The sequence below is a fragment of the Neopelma chrysocephalum genome, unplaced genomic scaffold (genome assembly GCF_003984885.1).
Source record: "Neopelma chrysocephalum unplaced genomic scaffold, ASM398488v2 Primary Assembly neopelma1_68b, whole genome shotgun sequence".
Taxonomy (NCBI): Eukaryota; Metazoa; Chordata; class Aves; order Passeriformes; family Pipridae; genus Neopelma; species Neopelma chrysocephalum.
In genome coordinates this window covers 1,743,779-1,764,122 of record NW_020897728.1, presented here as the reverse complement: position 1 = coordinate 1,764,122, position 20,344 = coordinate 1,743,779, and the positions used below count along the sequence as shown (strand labels likewise).

The 20,344-nt window shown below is 52.2% G+C and overlaps 1 protein-coding gene across 3 annotated transcripts in view; it reads right to left on the bottom strand.

Moving 5' to 3' along the window:
• Positions 1-671: 671 nt before the first annotated feature.
• Positions 672-20,344, bottom strand: part of CPNE2 (copine 2) — a 43,593-nt gene continuing 23,920 nt past the window's right edge. For all 3 annotated transcript variants that reach the window (XM_027685324.1, XM_027685325.1, XM_027685323.1), the window contains exons 6-16: positions 18,422-18,505; positions 15,009-15,098; positions 14,724-14,822; positions 13,825-13,911; positions 13,456-13,515; positions 10,916-11,049; positions 10,164-10,218; positions 6,780-6,831; positions 5,346-5,479; positions 2,074-2,310; positions 672-1,248 (exon numbers count right to left, since the gene is read on the bottom strand). In XM_027685324.1, the coding sequence (XP_027541125.1) occupies positions 1,141-1,248; positions 2,074-2,310; positions 5,346-5,479; positions 6,780-6,831; positions 10,164-10,218; positions 10,916-11,049; positions 13,456-13,515; positions 13,825-13,911; positions 14,724-14,822; positions 15,009-15,098; positions 18,422-18,505 (1,140 nt within the window). In that variant the 3' untranslated portion in view covers positions 672-1,140. The remainder of the gene's footprint in view (positions 1,249-2,073; positions 2,311-5,345; positions 5,480-6,779; positions 6,832-10,163; positions 10,219-10,915; positions 11,050-13,455; positions 13,516-13,824; positions 13,912-14,723; positions 14,823-15,008; positions 15,099-18,421; positions 18,506-20,344) is intronic.

Here is a 20,344-nt window from a genome sequence, read left to right as displayed (position 1 = left end):
CCTGGGGGGCAGCAGTGACAGCCACAGGTTTGCTGGTGGTGGTTGGTGGCAGAGAGCACAGCCAGGAGCTCGTGTGTGTGCAGTGGGCTCAGGCTTCACACGGGGACACCAACCTCCCACCTCAAGCGCTTCCGCTGATGGGGAGAAGGGAGGTCAAGTCTACTTGAGTTTGGAGTACGGCTGGTGATCCCTGCCAGACGTTCAACAGCATATTCAGCTTCAAAAGACCTTAATCTAGTTAAGAACAGCAGAAAGCAGCAATTAGCACTGAAGATAACACGTTGCTGATGAGCAGCTCAAAGGAGCTGCTGGAGAGCCGGATTTCATTACCCAGCCCAGGCAGGAGGGAGCTTCTGTTACTCAGAAGAATTTCTAGAGATGAAGCAGCAGCGAACCATGAAACTTCTTTTGGTGGTTCATCGTGGGTTCACCAGTGTTTTTCCAAGCACACACCAGTCCCCTGCCCTTAGCTCAGGATGCTGCCCTCCCTTGGACATCCACATCCACACTGCCCTTGCCAGCCTGGGCTGATGCCAGGGCACAAGGAGTAGAAACACCGAGCAGAGTGAGCGTCTGAGGGACCAGAACAGGCCATTTGGGGTGACTCCCAAACACCCAGCACTGCTGACCATGGCAGCTGCTCCCAGACCTTCCCATCTAGGAGACCCTTGTTTTAAATGTCCAAGTTTCTTTATTAACCTGAGTATAACAAATATAACATGTACACAGTATAAAAATGAACACAGAGCCTGACGGATGTATAGGTACAACACAAATACATGAACTATACAACGACCAGTTCATTGAATGATAATAATATATTAAGCATTTCATTGCTTGGAAAAAGCAAGTTTTGATCATAAAAATTGCATCCTGTTCCACTGAAATTTTACAAAGTACATTCAATACTGAAAAGTGACTCAACAGAGCCAGGACCAAGGCATGGCCTGGCTGCTTAGTGTTACCTGGGGCCCAGACTGTACAAAATGAATCCAGACGCTTCGCTGGGATGAGTGTTAGGAACTTAGCAATTAAATTAAGAAGTACAAAGTGTTTCAGGGAGGGTATTCTTCTCTTTAAGAGCATGTGGTAGGACCAACAGGCTTCGGCAACATGCAGAGGGAGCAGCCTGGCACAGCTCTACGCGGGCTCCGAGTTGATGGGTGGCAGGTTTTTGTGCTTGAAGTACTGCACGACTTGCTGGGGCAGCTCTGCCAGCACAGCTTTGGCCAGGGTCTCCTTGGGGACCTGTGGGCCAGAGGGAACCAACACCAGCATTAGAACAGCCATAGGGGACCGACCAGGCAAACGTGGCTGGGCTGTCCCCAACTCCAGACTGTGGCATTTCATTTAATACCCCCCAGAGTCTACTGGCAGCCAGCATTTTATACACCTGGGATTGCTGCATTCTATACTATCCCTACAGGAAGTAATTCACTGGTAGGGAGGAATAAAACATCCTGGGTAGGTCAGAAAAACCAGGTGGGAGTAACAAGAAGGGGCACAGAAAGACACTGATTAATTGCAAAAAGGGGGGAGATAAGCACAGGCAATCCTGTGCCAGCAACAGTGTCTGACCCAGGGCTGACTCCTGGATAATCACGATGGGCCATCCCACAGAGGGGACGTGTATGGCCAGTCCTGGCATTGCTCATTTCTACCAGCACCAGGAGGGACCAGGGGTGCATGGCATTAAGCATTAAGCCCTTGGTGTGTGGCACATCACAGGTGCTGGATGAGGCCTGAATGAGAGAGGCCAGCATGGGACCGTGGTGAGGGATGCGAGACCAGTGGTGCTCCAGCTTGCTGGGGAACCCAGACCCTGTTATGATTCACAGGTTTTTGGCTCCCATGACAGGAGGTGGAGGAACGGGGGGGATGCTCCAGTGGAGCCCACCACAGAGAGGAGGAGCACTGTTGTCCCTGCCTGCAGTGCTGATTTATGTGGTCAGTGACAGAGCATCACTGAGGGATGGTAAGACAGGCAGGTACCTCTTGCTCCACTTCCAGGGTCATTTCCAGGCTTGACACCCCATTTCTCCCTGTGATCCCCTCCCCGCTGCCCACACTCACGTTGCGGAAGTTCCGGAAGGGCACGAACTGGACAATGTCCCGCACGGCCTCCTCGCCGGTGTAGGAGTGCAGCACCCGGCTGTCCCCGTCCAGGAACTCCATGGCAGCAAAGTCAGCGTTGCCCACCCCCACGATGATGATGGACATGGGCAGCTTGGACGCCTGCACCACGGCGTGTCTCGTCTCGTCCATGTCGCTGATCACCCCGTCCGTGATGATGAGGAGGATGAAGTATTGCTGGGGAGGGGAAAGGGCAGAGGGTCAGACCCAGTGGGATGCCAGAGCCTGCGGGCTGTAAGCAGGGTGGCAGGTCCCCTGGGTGTTTGGGAGCAAGGTTCACCACTTCCCAGGACAGCTGGCATCACCCCCTTTAGCAGAACCCAGAAATCCAGGTGCTCCTATACCTCTTGATTTTCGAAAGATCATAAAAAACAACAAACCAACTCCCCCCAAAAAAATATTTTTCTGATTTACTGTACTTAATGATGGGGAAAAAATCCAACCTCCAACCTGTGCAGAGCTTCTGTGTGAGGGCCAGGAGGAGTTTGGGGCCGGGACATGAGCCCAGCTGGAAGATGAAATCTCCCCCTGCCTGCACAGAGTGGGGTGTGTTTTGGGGTGCTCCCCATCGACGTGTCCCTGCACCAACGGGGAGCATCTTCTGTATTCCAGTGCCAGGCTGTGGGGTGGGGAGGGCTGTCCCATGCTCAGGGTTTGTCCCTCTCCTGTACAAAGCCGTGGATATTGGAGGCACTGAGGGGGGTGCAGAGGGTACCAGCAAGATGGGGGGATGACAGATCAGTAGCACTGGAACCCACTCCCCTTCCCTTGGGAAAAGGAGGGCACCAGGGCCAGTCTTACAGAGCTAGGAGAGGACGGACAAGCAAACAGATGGACAGATCGTCCTGCTGGACTCAGCTCAGCAAATCTGGAGCATGGGGACCCCCAAAATTCCCATCTCCTCCATCTCCAGGGAAAGTAATGGCTCAATTTTGGCACATTACACAGCTTGCGTGTGCTGGAGGAATGACGAAAACAAGCACTTTAAGCACATTAAAGCCCTTTGTTCCTCTCCTCATTCTTTCCATTTCCTCTGAAAACCACTAGCGCAGCCATCCTGGAAAAGCAAAAAAGGGAGCACTGCCCCAAGCCTGTTTTTTTGGTCTTCCTCCAGCCCACATCTCCTGAAACCTTCCCTAGGCTTCGTTTCCTCTTGATGCTCTCCAGTGCTAAATTCCAAGTACAAACAAGGCTGGGTCAAGCTTAAACACAACCCGAGGACATGGGTGAGGAGTCTTTCCCAAGCCAGGGCAGCAGCCAGCCCCTTCTTCCCCACCCTGGCCCCTTTTTGATGCGTTAGCCCTGCCTGCAGAGCACTGCCCAGGTTTTCATTTTCCCCCAAATCCAAACTTTTCAGAGCAAATTATGGGAAGACATAGATCTGAAGAACAGGACCCCAACATCTATGTCTGGAGGACCAGACTAAACTTCAGGAGAGGACCTGCACTGGTCATCACTGGAAGCAGGACTGGGGCCTGACCCTGCCTGGGAACCAGCATGTGAGGGGAGCAGCTGGTAAAAGACTTTAAGCTGATTCTCCCCTTCCTCCCCTGGCCTCTGTACCAGAAACAAAGGAAGAGCTATTTTCCTTTGTTAGCTTTTTTTTTTTTTTTTGTGAAATCCTTAACAGGATCAGAGAAAAATGCTGGAAAGTCTGCAGGAAAAGGGGCGGGGGTGCAGAGCTCATCAAATGTTTATCACAACATGTTTCAGAGGTCGAGTGGAGTAAGAGCTGCTGCTGTGGATCAGCCTCAAAGCTCAGGGGCTGTTCTGGGGCGACAAACATCGGAGATTACAGCAGGGGAGCAGTGGGCACAGCAGGAGAGCTTTGCTGGGAGATTCCCCAAGGAGTGATGACAATTGTGGTGGTGTCAGTAAGTGGCAGCAGGACAGGTGTGCTGGTGGCACCTCTGGGCTCGCGGTACCCACCCGGGGTGGCAGCTCTGCCGAGCCCCAGCCGGAGCTGCTGGAGCACAGGGATCAGGCTGGCCCCACAACTGAGTCCTGCCAAGCTGGGCTCTCCACTGGCACAGCACCCCAGCAGCACCTTCCTCCTTTCTCCTCTATTTATTGTTAAAATGGCCGATCCCTGAATCCCTGTGGGCTCTGGGGGTGATTCCTGATCATTTGCTAACGATATCAGCAATTAGGCTCAGGCGGGTGAGCAGGACTTGAAGGGATCAGGCAGCACTAAACAGCATGAGGTAAGAAAAGGGGTGGTTTTGATGCAAGGACCCTGCTGGAAAGGTGTGTATTAATTCCCCGAAGCTTATTAATCCTTCCCCAAGAGGCAAATCATGTAATCCCTCTGTTCCTCCCCCAGCCCCAACACATTTAACTCTCCCATCCCTGAAGAGCCGGGGACTCTGGTGTTTGTGATCTTTGTTGCCATGGAAAAACTATAAGGTTTTTTGGTTTTGTTTGAAATGCTGGGAGCGAGCGAGAGCGGGAGGAAGAGGAGGGCAGGCCCAGGCAGCCACCAGAGGCATCAGCACCAGGGGTGGCTTTGATGCCACCAGTCAAAGATGGGATGGAAGAGAAGACCCTGAGGCAGCGAGATCCCTCATCAATAACGCTTTGTGCTGCCAAAAAAAAAAGCCTGAGCTAAGCCAGCCTTGCCTCTGACGGCACTATTAGTGCCCATTATTTAAAATCTCCCTTGATTAAACTATTAGTGCCAGCGGAGGGGTGCAATTTGCATATGATTAGTGCCTCTGCTCAGTGCAGAGCCTGTGGGCTCTCCCTCCCCCACTGCCAGCAAGAGGGAAAACGAAAAAATGAGGAGCGACCCGGATTTGTGCGGAATTAAACCAAATTCAGTATTTCCTTGTGCCTGGACCTGGGAAGAGCAACAGCACTGACAGCAAGGCTGGAAAAGGTCCCCCTGGGGAAGAGGTTTCGGGTGTGATCCTGCTTTGCTCCAGGCAGGGAGCAGGGAAGCTTTTACCCCAACATCTCCTATCATGCATGTGCTGATGGCCAAGCTGAGGCAGTTTTGGCCAGCAAAACCCAGGGGCCAGATCTGCCATAGGGACCCAAGGGAGCTCTATCTTGCAGACTTCAGATGCTCTTCACACCCCTAAGAGGACACCCCGGTCACCACTGGCAATGCCCACAGCGAAGGGGAAGACATGAAATCCAGCTCAAGCTTCGCATTCCCCTGCCCAAAGCCGTCAGGATTCCCAACCCACCGTGGAATCTTATGGACTTACGGATGCAGTTTCCTGTTGGGTGGCCTGAGCTGCGAAGCGGGCCACGTGGTTGATGATGGGGGAGAAGTTGGTGGGTCCATAGAAGCGGATGTGGGGCAGGCAGGCTGAGTATGCTTGGACAATGCCCTCCACACCTTCAGGGAAAGCAGAGGAGCCAGGCATTACAACCCATCACAGCTCAGGACCACAGCAACTCCAATCAGGAATCATTATCTCGTGCTGTCATGGAACTTAGATCCATTTCCTTCCATCTCCTCCCCACCAGCTCCCTGCCACCAACTCATCCAGCTTCACTTTAGTCATTTTGTAGTGGGTTCTCAGACCTTCTGGGGTAGGGAAGACCTTGTAGTGCCCACAGTCAATGAAGGCATTCCTTTGATTCTTAAAAAAATCTCAGAATCAGCCAAAGAGGAGGAGCAAAAAGAAAAGCAACTCCTGGTCTCTGAACATAACCAAAAAAACAGACAGATAAAAAAATCCCAAAAAACAGACATTAAAAAATCCCTAAAACACCAGAGAGAAGCAAAACAACCCTCTGAGCTCCCAAACTTCTGCCACAGCAGAACAGGGTAGATGGCTGGTCTCCCGAAAGGATGCATGGGTGTGTGATCCAAAAATGACCAATTCCACAATTAATCAGTTGATCATCAGTCCTTTGGGAAGGACCTGTCACTAATAAGAGCTGCAGAATGGTGGTTTCTGCACCCCATAATGCCTGCAATACATCAGATCCAGCGAATGCTTTGTACCTGCTGGAGAGGGACTGAACAAAGCAGAGGCAGCAGAAAAGCAGATGTTCACAGACAGCTTTCATGAACCAGCCAGCAAGGTTTGGAGGCCCATCTTGCTGGGGTGAGGTGACTTTTGGGGTCCACGGTAGCCCTTATCACCCAGGATTTGAGCAGTCCTTCAGCCACCACAGTGAGCAGCTCTCAGCTGCTTAAATGAAGTGTTAAGTCTGAATTCCCCATCTGCCAAACAGGCCCTGTGTTTCTTGCAGCCTCGCTGGAGGAGCAGACGGCTGGTAGGACACACCAGACATCAGAGCGAAGGCGGATTTTACACCGTCTGAATCCAGTTGCATTTTACCCTGGGCCTTCCTACACACCCCCAAATTTTCTCTGCTTTCCTCTGAGCGTGCCATTAGTTTGTCATCCGCTTCACTGTTCGTGTCTGTCTCTGAACAGACCTTGAAACATCCCCAAAATCACAGAATCGTGGAATGGTTTGGGTTGGAAGGGACCTTAGAGATCATCTAGTTCCAACCACCCTGCCATGGGTAGTGATGCCACCCACTAGATCAGGTTGCTCAGGGCCCCATCCAACCCAGCCTTGAACACTTTCAGGGATGAAGATGCTAATGAAGAAATGCAGAGGAAGGACAGAAGGCACTGAAGGCATCTAAGAAGTCCTATAGACCTGGTAGATGCTTACCTGAACAGAACGGGTTCCTGGGATTGAAGTTAATGGCAAACTCATGGGATACCTGTGGAGAAGAACAAACCCAAATTAACTTGGATGGCCAATGCAGTGCAGGCTGTTCACTATCAGTTTAGCTGATGCTGCAGAGCTGGTTTAGGTCTGATGCTTTCAGCACCAAAGGTGATGATTTGAGCTTTCAGGCCACCAGCTCAAGGGCTCTGGGACAAAAAAACTCCCACCCTGCTCGTGCCAGAGTTACAAAACAAAGATATTGTCTCCCTCTCGGAAGGGTGGAGGTTTGCTGAGCTTTCCAGCATGGGAATCGCTCCGGGACACGCGTGTTCACAACACTGGCACGACGACCGTCCTCTGGAGCTCCGTCTGAAGCAAAAGTCCTCCCGAGGCTGCGAACGCAGCGCGCGTCTGATTCAGACTTTCCAATTACTCTGGGCATTGTGTCGAAAGCAGCAGAAGCTATTTTTTGCGAGAGGCTGTGGGGTGGGAAATTGCAACCAAACAAAAGTAAAGTCAACCAGAAGTCCTCCCCGTCGCTGCAGAGCTGATGTGCCGCCGGACCGGCGAACTGCTCAGGTCTCTTCGTTCCTGTCGAGCACGAACCAGCAACGCCCACAGGCACCAGCTAGAGGCAGCCTGACATGCATGACTGTGCTTTGCTTTCTTGTAGAAGCCTCAATTTTGGGCAATACACTCAAATCCAATTGATTTGCAGTTGTAACGGGCTCGCTTCCGTTTTTTTGTTTTGTTTTTTTTTTTACAAAATGTTCAAAATTCTGCCACACGAGTATTTATAGACAAGGCAAGCAGAAATATTTCCACGTTTTGCACCGCAAAAGAGGGGTTTCTCTTTTGTTTAAGCAGCAACAAAATGGTTTGAAGCTGTATTCCTCACTGTCTATGGAGCAGACCCCCTACGTGCACAAGTGTTGAAAAACCTCCTCTGGAGTTTTAATGGATTTTACATATATATGTAAATATGGATTTTACATATATAGATATTTATATCCGCTAAAAAAATTCAACAAGAGGGCTTCAAAATAACAAAAAAAAAAATTTAAAAAAAGAATCTCATTCCCTATTCAGCTCTTACTTTGAAAACAGTTTCTGCAGAGTCCAGTTAACTGTACATGGAGCATCTACAGGTATCACACTCACAGGGAGAAACTCTTTCAAGCCACCCTAAAGGGTGAGACCGACCCCACAGAGGGTTCTCTGCCATCTTCCCAAGGAATCACACCCTTGCTGTGACTCAGTTTCTCTCTCTCTCTCTCTCTCTCTCTATATATATAAAGGCAAAAGGATGGAAAGTCTTGGGGGTTGCATCAGTGGAGCCCCCAGCTTCCTTTAGCCGACCCCCTCTCCCAAACCCAGGTGACTGGTGGGGCTCCCACACGAAGCATCCCCCTCTCCACTGCTGCCTTGCCTTTGCTCATCCCTCAGAAACCATCACCCATCTGCTTCCCTCTCCTGTTCCCTACTGGGAAACCACTCGAGGCTCTCTACGGAGCTGTTACATGGCAAGATGTTCTTTGACATTTCCAACGAGACTTTTGTGTGCAAAACATCTCGCTCCGACGGGCGCCGGAGAAGCGTTGGGGGAGCCATGGCAACGGGAGCACAAAGCACCCTTTGCACCACTCGTGTCTCCCGACAACCTTCACTCGGGTCTGGGGGTCCCTGCTACCTGCCCACCCTCACACAGGGCACGGGTCTTCATGGACAACTGCTGCTTTGGCTTTGAAATCACCCAAAGAGCCTTGACGGCCAAAAAAGTCTTTAATGAGTGAGCAGAGCTGGGCGAGCTGGGGAGGGGTGAAGGCCCAGGCTGGGGTGGTGTGGGGTGATGCACCGGGGATGGCCCCACTGCTGACGTGACACAGCTGATGGGTCGCCCTTGGTGTTAGGGTGGGTGACCTTCAGGCACAGGCCAAACACTTGGGGAGGGAGAAGCTGCTCCTCACTGGTGTTTGTTTGGGTTTAGACATCATTCCAGGGGAAAACAAGGTGCTTTTTCCAGTAACATTTATAGAGTATCCGCAGGCCCATGGGAAGCTGCAGGAGGCCCCCAGCCAGCATCCTGAACCCAGTGCTGGCCTCCAGCCTTGCTGGAAGGGCCCTTTCCAGCCCAGCAATGCCCTTCCCATGGTCACTGACCTGCACACACGGACAGCAGAACAGGATGCTTGCCATGGCAATTCATCCACTCCCCAGCAGCCCAAGCTGCTGTACCCTTTCCATCCCCACTGCATTTTCCATTCCTGTTCTTCCCCTCAAGTAATAAATCCCTGGCGGCAGCTGGCTCTTGGACCTTGGAAGCTGCCTACCTAGATTTTCCCACCAAAAGCAGTGAAGTGACAGACCAGAGACATTTGCTGGCCAAGGAGGGAATGAATCAGCTCCAAAGTGCACATGGAGGGATCTCCTCCTGTGGTTGGCAAACAGCGAGAGCTCCCACTTGAGTCACATGAATTTTGGCTGCCGGGAGAGCAGAGAAAAGCACAAAGCCGGAGCGGGCAGGACATCCCCAGCCACAAGGGCTGGCACTGATGAGCTTCCCAGCCCGATTCCCAGCTGCTCGTGACTTACGTGCCCCGCTGTGCTCAGCCCAGAGCACAGCTCCCCTCCCAGGGAACACAAAGGGCTCACTGAGGTTCAACCCCAGCCTGAAGCTGGGAACGCCTCAAAACCAGCGAGCAGAAAGAAAATGCACATGAAGGGCGTGAGCAAAAAGCAGCCAAAAGACCCAGCCAGTAATTAAGGATGGTGGTGGTGTCCTGGCACATTGTCTCAGCCGTGAGAAGAAGTTCCCCATCCGGCAGCCAGGCTGCAGGAGCAGCTCTGTACCCTGCCCTCTGGATGAGCAGAATGCTCAGCTCAGCCCCTGCAGGACCAGGGTGCCTTTAACCAACCTCTCCAGCATCTAATCCCAACCACAGATCAGGGCAGATTTTTGGGAAAGCTTCTCCGCTCCAGTCCTTGCAGGCTCTGCCTGTGCAACATCTCATTGAGGCTCCCCAGCTCCCAGCCCCCTTCCAGACTCTGCTGCCGTCTGACACATTCATCCAGGGGCCTTTTCCCTTCCCCAGAACTGTTCCTGCCTCCTGCCAGGAAAATGAATCAACGCCTGGCTCTGCCCATTAATGCCAGGGAGCTGCTGCTTTCATGCCAACATAGAAGGGAGGAACTGGCTGCTCGTGCCCCATCCTTGCCTTGTTGCCCACCCACACTGCCACATCTCACCCCTCTCTGGCTGAGATCCCACATCCACCCATTCTCCCTCTGCCCAACAGCGTTTTCCCGACCAAATCCCAGCAGCTCCTGCCCAGGCAATATAAAGACAACCCCATCCCAAACACACAGGTGGCCACAACACTTTACCTTCCAGTCCGGCGGGAGTTGGGCACCGAATCCCAGAGCAGGAAACATCTTGTCTCTAGAGAGAAGGAGGAAAACATATGGCTGTATTGACACACATGAAGCAGACTTGCACAGCTTCTCCCAAAACATACAGTGCCTTTAAAAATCATGGGAGCTGAACAGAGAGAAAAGATATTCCCCCTTGATTTTTGATCTTAAGAGGAACAAGAGTCCAGCTTTGCTCTGTTTCCCACAGGGATCAGGAGCATTCTCTTGCCCAAACACCTAAGTCTTCTGCAGTTTTGCAACCCTGGAGGATTTTTAAAAATAAACTATCCATTTTGGACACAAAAAGCCATCACAGCAAGAGCAACAGATTTCTGTTTTGTTTACTCTACTGATGTCTGAGATGATATTTTTCTGATATTTTCTCCACCCCTCAGGGTGTCTGAGGAACGAGGCAGCCTGGGGCCACAGCTCTGATGGGAAACACCAGCGAGCTGAGGGCATCTGCCAGCTGCTCCCAGCAGAGGATGCTCCATCTCTGCTAATGCTCCTGTCTCTCCACAGAGGCACTGGGGAGAGGAGAAAGCCTGTCCTGACCCTCTCCTGCATCCCAATGCCTAAGGCAAATAATACCTTTAAAGTACTGCTTAGCCCTGGCTTTGCAGACACAAAGAGATCAAGGCAGATGCCCCCCAGCAGGCCCTTGGGGAGCCAGGGAAACATATCCAAAATGCCTCCTTCTGGAGGCAGAAGGGCATGGTGCTTACGAGTCATAGTCCTGGATGATCTGGCCGACAGCCCAGATAGCCGACAGGTACTCGTTTGTCCCCAAGGGGTTGATGTAGTGCAAAGAGGAGGGTTCTTGTGGGTTCCCATTGGAAGCTGTGAAGTCAATCCCAACCTGAGGGACAAGAGAGAAGCACAGAACCGTCCTCTGTTAGTAGGCACCACCACAGACCTGGCCACTGAGCCTCCGTTGCCTTTGAGGCCCGCACGCTGTTCTGTCAAAACCTAAACCTCAAACTTTTGAAAAAGTTTAATAAAACCCATCTCTTCACCCTCCCTGCGAAAAGCTGATTAAATACCACATTAGGCAGTTATTCACTCTTACATCTCCATTTTTCATCAGGAAGCATCACATAAAGGGTCCTGAAGCAGTCCCTGCTCCTGGAACCAGCCACCACCACCTCCAGCTCAGGGCTCTCGCTGCCCATCTCCCAGATACTCTGGGGCTGAGCAGCCCCATGGACACCAAGGCAGCCAGGGCCATCTGGGTATTTGGATCTCAAGGTCTTTGACCAAAGAATCACAACCCTGAGCAGACCTTTCCCTGCAGCAGAGAGATCTGCTCGTCGCCAGGCTTCCCCGGGGACCAATATACGCTGAGCTCTCAGGGGACTCTGTCAGCAAGGCACTCATTTTTCTTCCTCCTCAATTAGGCTTTCTATTTAAAGGCATTTGTAGAAATGCCTATCTCAGGCCCAGTTAAATCTGGTCAGAAGAGGCGAGATGCTGAGCCACCCGATTCGATGTGACTGGGAAGGAAGAGCTGGGAAGAGGCGAGCGGGCGGCGCGACTGCGCCCGCCTTGTTTGCTTAGCAAAGAGGCAAAACCCAAAATAACCCCACTGCCTAAATTGAGCTCAGGGATTTCACGAGGGATTTTGCTCCGTATCCGTAATGGGAGAGGACGAGCGGCAGTTTGGCTGAGAAGGGACCTTGGCCTGTCCGGGGCAAGAAGACATCACAGCCCAGGGTGTGTCGCCGCCCTGTGCCAGTGTGGCTGGTAAAACAGGCGTGGCAGGACAAGGGGACGTGTTTTTAAGCTGGAATAGGGTGGGTTTGGATTTGGAAAAATGTATGGTAAGAGTAGAAGACACTGGGACAGCTTGTCCCAGAGAAGCCGTTGATGCCCCATCCCTGGAAGTGTCCAAGGCCAGGTTGGACGGGGCTTGGAGCAACCTGGTCTAATGGAAGGTGTCCCTGCCCAGGGCAGTGGGGTTGGATGGACAGTTTTTAAAGATTCCTTCCAACCCAAACCATCCTACGGTTCTGTTAAATCCCACAATTTCTTCATCAAGCAACCGTATGGCCTCACCAACCTGCCTGTCACCACTGTGACACCCACATCCACTCCTGCCACCTGCTTCACCACGGTCAGACAGCAAGGGGGAAACTGAGGCACGGGGTGGGGGCTCAGAGGAGTCATATGGGTGGGTGCCCTGCTCGTGCAAGCAATGCCACCAAGAGCAGCACTGGGGCAACAGATCTGAGAGGGACACAGCTGCCCTGCCTCCAACACAAGGCAAGTGGCCCGGCACAACACCCCTCTCCCTGTGGCTTCAGCCCTTCTCTCCCCACTGGGAGGACGCCAGTGGCCTTTCCAAATTGCAGGGGGTGCATGTGGCAGCGTCCTCCTCCCAGCTCAGGTGTTCCTGCAGCGTTGGACCCGCTGGAAACACGCCCAGGGTTTTGGACCAAAGATGCCTTGGGAGGAGGAGGAGCCCTCCAATAACTGGCAGATCTTTAGACGGGGGGAAGATTTCTGCATTCAAACCTAATTCATGTGAAGGCTCCGTGCTACCAATAAACTCACTGATTTTCTCTTGTATTCACTCTCCAGCACCAAGACCAAAGCACACAGAGGCAGAACGGCACACAAAAAGCTCTCCCAATCGTTCCTGTTCCTATGGCAACTCTTCCTCCTCCTCCTACTCTTCCCCCATCATGTTTTCAGATAAAACAACAAAATACAAACTGAACTAACTGCGAGTGCCTGCAGCTCTCTGGATACTGCACCAGGAAAGTTTGCAGAAATTGAGAACCCCACTTCTGCACTGTGGTGGTTTCGCTTGGGGTTGTGGTGTCCTTGATTAGTTACTCCTGACAAGCTGCAGTCCAGCTTGAAAGAAGGTAGAAATGCCTGTAAAAAGGCTGAAAAGCATCTGTTTAACAGCTTAAAGCCTCTCAGCTGGATTCAAAAGGAGACTTCACATAAAAAAATGAGGGTGGTTAAAGCCTGAGATGGGGAGAGAAGTTAGGGACATTTTGTGAAGAGTCAGAAGGTCTTTGTATGAGCCTGACCTTCAACCTAAGTGCAGACAAGCTCCCTCCTCTCCTGAGCATCACAGTAATGACCCCCAAAGCCCCCAAAACCCACATGGTTTAACAGCAAAACGTGGCAGCTCATCATTGCCTTGAGAAGCCACCCCAAGCCGGTGCCAAATCTCATGCAGAACCTCCCTCCCCAGTTCTGACCATTACTTGCATGTTACTTTTACTGGGAAAAGAGAAAGAAAAGTCCTTACAGTAAACATCAGTTGGCAGCCTCCCAGGATGTAGTCCAGGAAGGAGAAATCTCTGGTTATCTGAAAGAAAAACCAAAAAAATTGTGTTTCAGCAGCTGTCATCGTTGCAGAACAGAACAAATAAATGCACAGAAATTGCCCAGGCCTGCAGTCACTGTGAATTTGGGGCTTCGGGGACGTTTGGACACGAGGAGAGCAATGGAAAGAACCATTTAAGTCTCCTACAGCAGCATTTTGGTGCTACACAAATTGCCATGAGGGGCCTGTGCTTGGAAACACAAAGGAGGCAGAGGCAGAAGGGATGGGGGGAGCCTGGGAAGACCCAAGCTCAGCTGGGGGCTGAAGGAAACATCTCAGCCACATACTCACTTTGCAGGACTTGACAATGATGATCCCAGAGTTCTTGTAATTCTTTTTCTTCTTTTGCTTTTTGGGGTTAATGCACTCTAGCTCGAGCTGTAACACACAAGGCAGACCCTGGTGTGAGGGCAGTGTTGGGCTGTGCCACGTGACTGCATTTGCCACCAGTGGCCACCCACCCTCCAGTGCTGAAGAGGAAGATTTTATTGCCAGGCTGTAGGTAGCAAATTCAGAGGAAAAACAGGCTCAGTGCCTGCCTCTGGCACCATCAGCTTGCACAGTTCTAGACAGGGCACTTTCATGCCTTTGTATCTCAGTTTTCCCAGACAGAAAACTCAATGCAACAACACACATGATGTGTTACACACCCTCCCACACCTTGGCCAAAATCTGCTCTTGTACTGAAATCCCAGTGAAGACAGCAGTGCAAAGCCCTGCTATCCAGGACATTTCACAACATACCTTCAATCAGGTGGCATCTGCCAAGGCTTGTGGCCAGCACCTCAGGGGGAAGATGGGGACACCTTTGGCACAAAGCTGGTGTGGAGTTGCATGGGAGCTGCACTCCTGGGGATCAGACTGTCCCTGCTGCAGATCCAGCCCCAGCAGCACATCACATCCCCTTCTGGCCCCCCAAACCACAGGGCACCCCCCAAATCATGGGTGCTGCTTCAGACATCTCAGCAGAGCCTGATTTTCAGCCAAGTCTGCCTTAGCACTCTCTCTAGCTCAAATGTTTTAGCTACAGCCGTGGCCTGGGTCACTCGTGGTGTGGGTGGAAGGAGAAAGGAGTTTGGGCTTGGCTTCTTCTTGGCACAGGCTGAGCGTCTCAGTGCAAGTACCAAAGTCCACCACCAGCCCCAGGGAGCCCCTTCCTCATTCTTTCCCAAAATCATGTCAGCACTTACTGGAGAGGCATCTTGGGCTTCACACAACCTGGCCACTGAGGTCTGAAACTCCCCGATGAAGTCGTGTCCCCCATCACTGTCGTAGTCATAACATATCACCTGGGGTGGAAAGAGCACAAACCAGTCTCAGACCTGCTGGAGACCCCAAACAAAGTGTTTTTTGTTGGTTTTGGGGGTGGTTCTCTTTGGTTTGTTGTTTTTTTAACAAGCCAGCCATGGGGGTTTAGGTGTTCCATGATCAATCCCAGAGCTGACCCCCACAAAAAAAATAAAGGGCCCCGTTACCTTTATCAGCTTCTCCACATCTCCATCACACAGTGACACCAAAGGCACAGTGAACGGCTTCCAGACAGGGTCCAGTGTGTACTTGATCACCTGGGGGGTGGGAGCAGAGTGATGCTGTTACGACAGGCACATCCACAGATGGAGATCAGCACAAAGCAGGGACAGGTCTCTCAGAGCAACCCGGGACCAAGTTCCCAGTGGGGCAGGCCAGCAAAGCTGCAGAAATCCCAGCCTCAGCCCTCTCCTGCCTCCATAACTGAGACACAGCAGCTCCTCCCTCTCAGGCTGCAGCACGTGTGAGTTACAACAGGCTTGTTTTCATTGCGCCGGGTGATTTATCCACCCCCAGGGGCAATTAAACAAACCTGCCCGAGGGAACAGCTGCGGCACACTGGGCAGCACGGGCACAGCCATGCCCAGAGCACGGGCACAGCCACTCACCCCACAACTTCAAGGCCAGCAGCTACTCTTTATGGCCTCTGCATCCCATTGCTTGCACCCTACTCATTGCTTACCCCCTCCCCAGCACCCCAGCACAGCCTACATCCATCTGGGATCTGGCCACAAAGAAGATGGAGCAGCAGGATGCTGCAACCAGCCCTGGTAAAGCCAAAACAGCCCTGGGCACATCGAGCTCTCTTGTCTCATCTGTGTAACATCTGCTGCCTGAGCTGGAGAAATATTAATTGATGCTTTTTGACATTTCCTGAGAGAATGCAAGCGCTTGTTGGAAATCTCGGCAAACACTAGCAGGCTCCGGGCACAGGCTGCCTGCATCGGAGGAGAGGGCAGGGCAGGCAAAGACCCTCTTCCACAAAGGTGTTGTGCTCAAAAAGAGAGATCCATGTGAATTTTAGGAGAGTCAGACACAGGCAGCACGTTAACCCTTCTCTGTGCAGGGCAAACACAGGGGATATCCAGCGTGGAGGAACCTTGGATCTTTGCAGCTGGAGCAGTAACAGCACAGAGCAGCGAGGAGGAGATTCCATGGCTGCTGCCACGGGCAAACAGCTGCGTGGGACCTGGAATGGGCGTCTTGTTTGACAGACAAGCTCTTACACGAGACCGGGGGATACCCTGACACTGTGAGCACAGTTTGGTTGGGTTTGTAAACACCTCCTCCAGGAGCCTGGAAGAGCAAGGGGAGCCCACACATCCCAGGGTGTTCCCCACGGGCTGCCAGCTGCTGGGTCCCCAGGGAGGGTGGGGAAGGATCCCTTGTCTCTATCCCACGGCATCCAGCTGGGCATTCACACTTGTGCTTAAGTAACAATGAGCACACTAATCCTGCCCTGCCAGACAGCTCCTCTCTGGCAGGAGAAATGCCAGCACCAGACTGAGAGCTGGTTCTATTCCCGCACGGAAAAGCTGCAAGGGTGGGGAATGTTATTTCTTTGTATCCAGCCCCAGAACACGAAGATGGTCATAGAATCACGGAATGATTTGGGTTGGAAGGGACCTTGGAGGTAATCCAGTTTCAATCCCCTGCCATGGGCAGGGATACCTTCCACTAGACCAGGTTGTTCCAAGTCTTGTCCAGCCTGGTCTTGAACACTTCCAGGGATGGGTTGCCTCATATGAGATTCCTCTGAGGGCAGTGGGATGCATTCAGGGTAAGGAGGAGGCCGTTAGAACACCCATTACTTGAAAGAAAACTTGGCTAGACCCTGATCCAGTGAAACAGGACAATGGAGGAGCTGGGCAGCAAGCCAGAGGAAACACCAGTATATACATCTGCTCCCCACAAACCTTACATGTTTATAGAGATCCCAGTGATGGCTGGCGCACAGTTACCTTCCCAATTCCCAGACCTCCTCCAGGAGGAAGGGCTGGAGGTCACTCCAAATCCCCCTGCCTGAGAAACGTGTCTCAGTGAGTCAAAGCCCAGCTTCCCACACTAAACCAGGAGGAAACAACCAAACAACGTCGCAGCCTGCTCCCACAGAAACACGGGAGAAATATTAAGGCTGATGTGAATTAAATATGCATGGAAAGGTGTGTGGGAAAGCACCAAAAAATAAACAGCAGAGCTGGGGTTGTAAGGCCGGTCCATATCTGTACCTCAGGACACAGGGTGTTACTCGTGTCCTGGTGCTCATGTGGGTGTGCAAGCGAGGGAAATACTCCTGGACTTTGCACAGCACTGGTAAAACCCGACATACGAGGAGACTGTAAATAAACACCATTTTCTCCTTCCGCCTGAGCTCATCCTGTGTTTTGTTACAGCAGTTTGCTGCAGTGGGACAAGGGGCTCCTTAACCAAGCCTTGAAGGGACAACAACAGGGATGGGAAAAAGGGGGTGTGAGATGGGTGTGATGAAGCCCTCTTCCTCTGCCACAGAGTATCCCCCCTCCTCTTTCTGCTAGCAGCCAGGAGCTATGTGCAAACAAAGAAAGCCTTGAAACAAGCTTTGAGGAGGGGGAAAAAGCAGTTAAAAAGTACATAAGAATGCGATGTTAAAGCAGAAGCCTCCTGTTTCTCCCTGCCCATGCTGGTATTCGTAACATCACTGGCTTTAACAGCTTGAGAACACAACTAGAGGGAGCTGAGATCAAAATATCACAGCAGGTATCAATGGGGGAGAGGGAGGGGTCAGCTGGCCTTGATCATACCCACCAGGACCCTGGTACAGGTCTCTATTTCCTTGGCTGTGGCTCTGACTCCATGAGACACGAGGCCCAGTGCTCACACACCGAAGCTGGAGATGCCCAAGCATCCTCCCAGCTCAGGTGAAGGTCTGGCAAAAATTCATTTTAACCTTTCCTCACTGCCATTCCCTGGCCCACCTCCCACCACCTCTCTCCACCATATCACAGAATATGGTGAGTTGGAAAGGATCCACAAGGATCATCGAGTCCAGCTCTGAGCTCTGCACAGGACAGCCCAAGAGTCACACCTTGTGCCTGAGAGTATCATCCAAATGCTTCTTGAACTCTGTCAGACTTGGCGCTGGGACCACTTCCCTGGGGAGTCTGTTCCAGTGCCCAACCACCCCTTGGGTGAAAAACCTTTTACTAATATCCAACCTAAACGTCCCCTGAAACAATTTCAGGCCATTCCCACGGATTCCCCAGCTCATCCTGATGCTCCTACAAGTGGAGGGAGAGAGGTCCAGGTCTCAGCCTCCGCCCAGGCTGAGCCTAGAGGTTGACAAGGGATAGAAGATACCTCCCTCTCTGCTTGTTAGGTACTGTAGTGGGTAGTACAGAAAAGATCCCAAGACTTTGCTGGCCTCAGTAAATCCTCGTTCACTGGAGTCCAGCAGCCTCAGCTGGACATCAGGAAGAGAGCCTGAAATCCCTGGATCCCACCCTGCTCTATAGGTGACTGATGAGACAATGCCAGGAAGGGCAAGAGGAGATGCTGTAAGGATGAGGGTGTCTCAGCAGCTCGGGTTTAGAGTTTTGCTCACCTCTGTTCTGTGAACCAGCATCCACTTCCCATCGTCCCCTGTTTTATGGAACTCCAAGAAGGGGTCTGACTTCCCAAAAAGGTCCTGGGGGGAGAAGAAACAGGCTGGGTCACATGGTGCTCTGCAAGCAGAAACAGCTGGTCCAACAGAGATCTTTCCCCGGCCGTGCCAACCCTGCAGACACCCTCATGTCCTCGTGGGACCAGCTCAAGCACCCGAGGGCAGCATCCTGCCCACCTCCCTGTCCTGATCCTGAGAATCCCCTTGATTCCCACACCACATGTCAGCACTGATGTGGAGGGTGTGTTGGCACCCCAGCCCGTGCCTGTGGGATTTGCCAGCGGGTGCCCAGTACCCAGCAAGCTCTCTGGACACAGATGCCACAGAAAACAACCCCAGCTGGGAGGCAGCTGCGTTTGGGCTTGGAAAAACATCCGAAGCTTCAAAGGAAAAAACAGAATTATGAAGCGCACGAGTGTCTTGGGGGAAAAGAGAAAAAAATCCGCCCTCCTACACACAGCAGTAAAGCAGAAGCAAAGGAAATCTTTAAGGAGCGAGCTGCCCTGGTGTTGACAGAGATCATGTAACACCCTGTGAGATATGCAGCCCTGAGTCAGTGTGTGCTGCCTTTCCTGCCAGCGTCTCCTCAGATAATCTCCTGATAAAGGGCTGCTGCTTTATGAGAAATATAGACATACACACACACACAGAGACATCCCTGCTGGGTGTGGGCACGGGGGCTGCTTTGGCACCCGCAGCCCGGGCAGCGCCGGTGGCACCGACACGGAAACTCCGGCTTTTCCAAGCAGAGCTTCATTCCCATTCAGAAAAACTGAGAGGTAGCTCACAAGAAACCAAGCCCCAAACGCTCCAGATGATTTACTCAGAGCTGAAGTCATTTCAGCTGCGTTTTCCTCCTAGAGGAAAATGGGTGCCTGAGTCCTGCGAAGAGCTGGAGGAACTTCTTATGGGTTTGAACAGGAGCTTACAAGTGATGCAGTGGGGATGTGAGGGGCTGTGCACGGAGGAGGAGGAGGAGGAAGCATGGACACCCCAGGACCTCGTGTCCACAGCCAGCCCAGGAGGTGACAGCTGGGATGGACACGGGGCTCTAGTGATGCCCCAGCAGAAAATCCATCAACATTTCTGTTTAATCCTGTTTCCAAAGCCAGCCAGAAAAGTCAATCACTGCAAAGTGTTTTGGCTCGGAGAAACTATAAACTGCTTCAGTCAAAATTCTTCTGCCAGAGGAGCAGGCCATAAGGGCTCACAGGGACACTGCCTGGTGAGATGAGACTATTTTTCTCCTACCCTTTTTCACACATTTGTAGGAGAGAAAACCAAGCCATTCTTTCTGCAGTGTTACAGTTATGGCACAGCTCTGATCCTGCTCACCCACCACCTGGACTTGGCACTTTCAAGCTTCACAGATGGATTAAAGAATGCTCGGTGGGTTCCTGACCTGCCCATGCTGGCTTAACCTCCAACACAAGGCGGTTTCATCAGCGCCAGCCCAGCGTGGGCTGGTGGAGGCTCCGGCTCCGATGGCAGTGGGAAGCTTTGAAGGATGTCTGCTGCCATCCCACGTGGAGCAGCCCGGTTTGCAGGTCTGGTCAGCCCTGTTCTGCTCAAAGCGAGGTGGGAGATGCCTCCAAACCACAGGATTGCGGGCTGCTATTTTAAAACATCAAAACCACAAACATCTCACCCCTGCAGACCTGGCAGGAGATGGAAACTGAGCAACCAAAGGAGCTCGGCACACCAGATCCATCTGCAAACTTGTCCAAGTATCTAAACCACCCAAACTGGTCCTTGCACAACATGGACAAGGAGGGCTGAGGTGGCACTTCCAGCAGATGCAGTTCCCCAGACCACAGCTTCCAGCACCAGTCCTGGCCTGCAGCGTTTGCTGTCCCCCAGCCA